Here is a 1,707-nt window from a genome sequence, read left to right on the forward strand (position 1 = left end):
CTCTTGTTTTCTATTTTCAGTCTTACAGGTCTGTTTTACTTTTTGTAATTTTATATTTGTGTGGAGTCTAGGTGATGTTGTTACATATGTTAGTCTCTGGTTGTTGTCTGCTGTTGTTGGTGAAGGCATTTGCAATGAAAAAATCATTGGTCTTGCAAAATTCTTTCATGTGATAAAAAGCTTTGTTTTTGTCACTAAAGCCACATTTTCCAACCACAAATCTTTGTTTCCAGCTCTCATATTCCAATTACCAGTAATTATTAATGCATCTTGATTACATGTTTGTAATTTCAGACTGAAGAAATTTGTAGAATTCTTCAGTTTCATCATTGTATTTTGTGGTTGATGTGTAAATTTGAATAATAATGATATTATTTGGTCTTCCTTGTAAGTGTATAGATATTATCTGATCACAGACAGCATTGTACTTTAAAATAGATCTTGAAATATTCTTTTTGATGGTGAATGTGACAACATTTCTCTTCAATTTGTCATTCCTGCCTTAGTAAACCATATAACTGTCTTATTAAAAATGACCAATACTCATCCATTTCAGATTATTAATGCCTACGATTGGGTAAGACATAGAAACAATTGTGAGGATGGCATAGAATTGGACAGTGTTTCCTTCTGTTGTGCATAGGGTAGCTTTGAGTCAGAACTGACTTAATGGGAACTACCACCAACAAGAAAATGCCTAAGATCTTGATCTTTTTGTGTTCCATTTCCTTTCTTTTTTTTTCTTTCTTTCTGTGAAACAGTAGTTTAATTTCCAGTATTTGTTTGCAAATGGGACTGAATGAATCTCTTTTCCCAAAGTGTGAAACTTCCTCCTAAGATAGTTAAAAAATAGAGCTAGTTCATGGCATTTTAAACACATTATCTTGTCATATGTTAATAAAGTTCATTTGAGTGACACAAAGCTACCTTAGAAAATGTACTGCTAGGTATGATGGAGGAAGGCTATACAGCTTTTGGCAAAATTGCTTTTCCAGACGAGCAAATCAAAACAACACAATCAAGAAATCAAGGAGGCTACAACTGGACATCAGAGCTACATCTTCTTATGTCTGTGCTAGAAAATCGTATTTATCCAGAATGGACTAAAATTTCAGAAAAAAAGGGCATTTTCAAATAATTCTTACTTGACCCATTTTAAGTTATTTCTTCCCCTCCCCTCCCCTTGCCACTTCTAATTTCACATGATGCAGCAGAAAAATGGCTATTAAGAATCGGCTGTTTTATTTTACTTTCTGTAGTGAGACTGTCATAGAGCCTGGATATTTCAGGCTCATATGCATCCATGACCAGTGTCCCACTGTGGTCAAAGAACTTAGCAATGGATTTAGTGAACTCACTTTCTCGATGCTGCTTTGTTCTCCCACTGATGAAGGTCAGTTTCAGAGTGTATTTGTCATCAAACCTTTTGAGACTGGAGGACAGTTGCCAAGTATCATCAAGATCCATTCCTGTAGGATCTTTCCTGTGAGCCACAAGAAAGATGCTCTTCTCCTTACATGAAGTATAGTCCATTTAACTTTTCTCTCTATTTACTGCAGTCTATTTTATCCTGTAATCAACCTGACCTTCTCACTATCTGGATCTCTGTTCCTACATGTTTACCTTCTTTTACATTGAACTTGTTTTGATCATAGACTGATCTCCCAGATTTTCTGAGTTTGTTCTTATAGTTTTGTTCTGTTCTCA

The 1,707-nt window shown here is 34.9% G+C and overlaps 1 protein-coding gene across 1 annotated transcript in view; it reads right to left on the bottom strand.

Moving 5' to 3' along the window:
- Positions 1–1,155: 1,155 nt before the first annotated feature.
- LOC102838658 (signal peptidase complex subunit 2-like) overlaps positions 1,156–1,707 on the bottom strand; it is a 14,930-nt gene continuing 14,378 nt past the window's right edge. The window contains exon 3 of the mRNA XM_006872579.1: positions 1,156–1,506. Coding sequence (XP_006872641.1) covers positions 1,156–1,506 — 351 coding nt within the window. The remainder of the gene's footprint in view (positions 1,507–1,707) is intronic.

The sequence above is a fragment of the Chrysochloris asiatica genome, unplaced genomic scaffold (assembly GCF_000296735.1).
Source record: "Chrysochloris asiatica unplaced genomic scaffold, ChrAsi1.0 scaffold00204, whole genome shotgun sequence".
Classification (NCBI taxonomy): Eukaryota; Metazoa; Chordata; class Mammalia; order Afrosoricida; family Chrysochloridae; genus Chrysochloris; species Chrysochloris asiatica.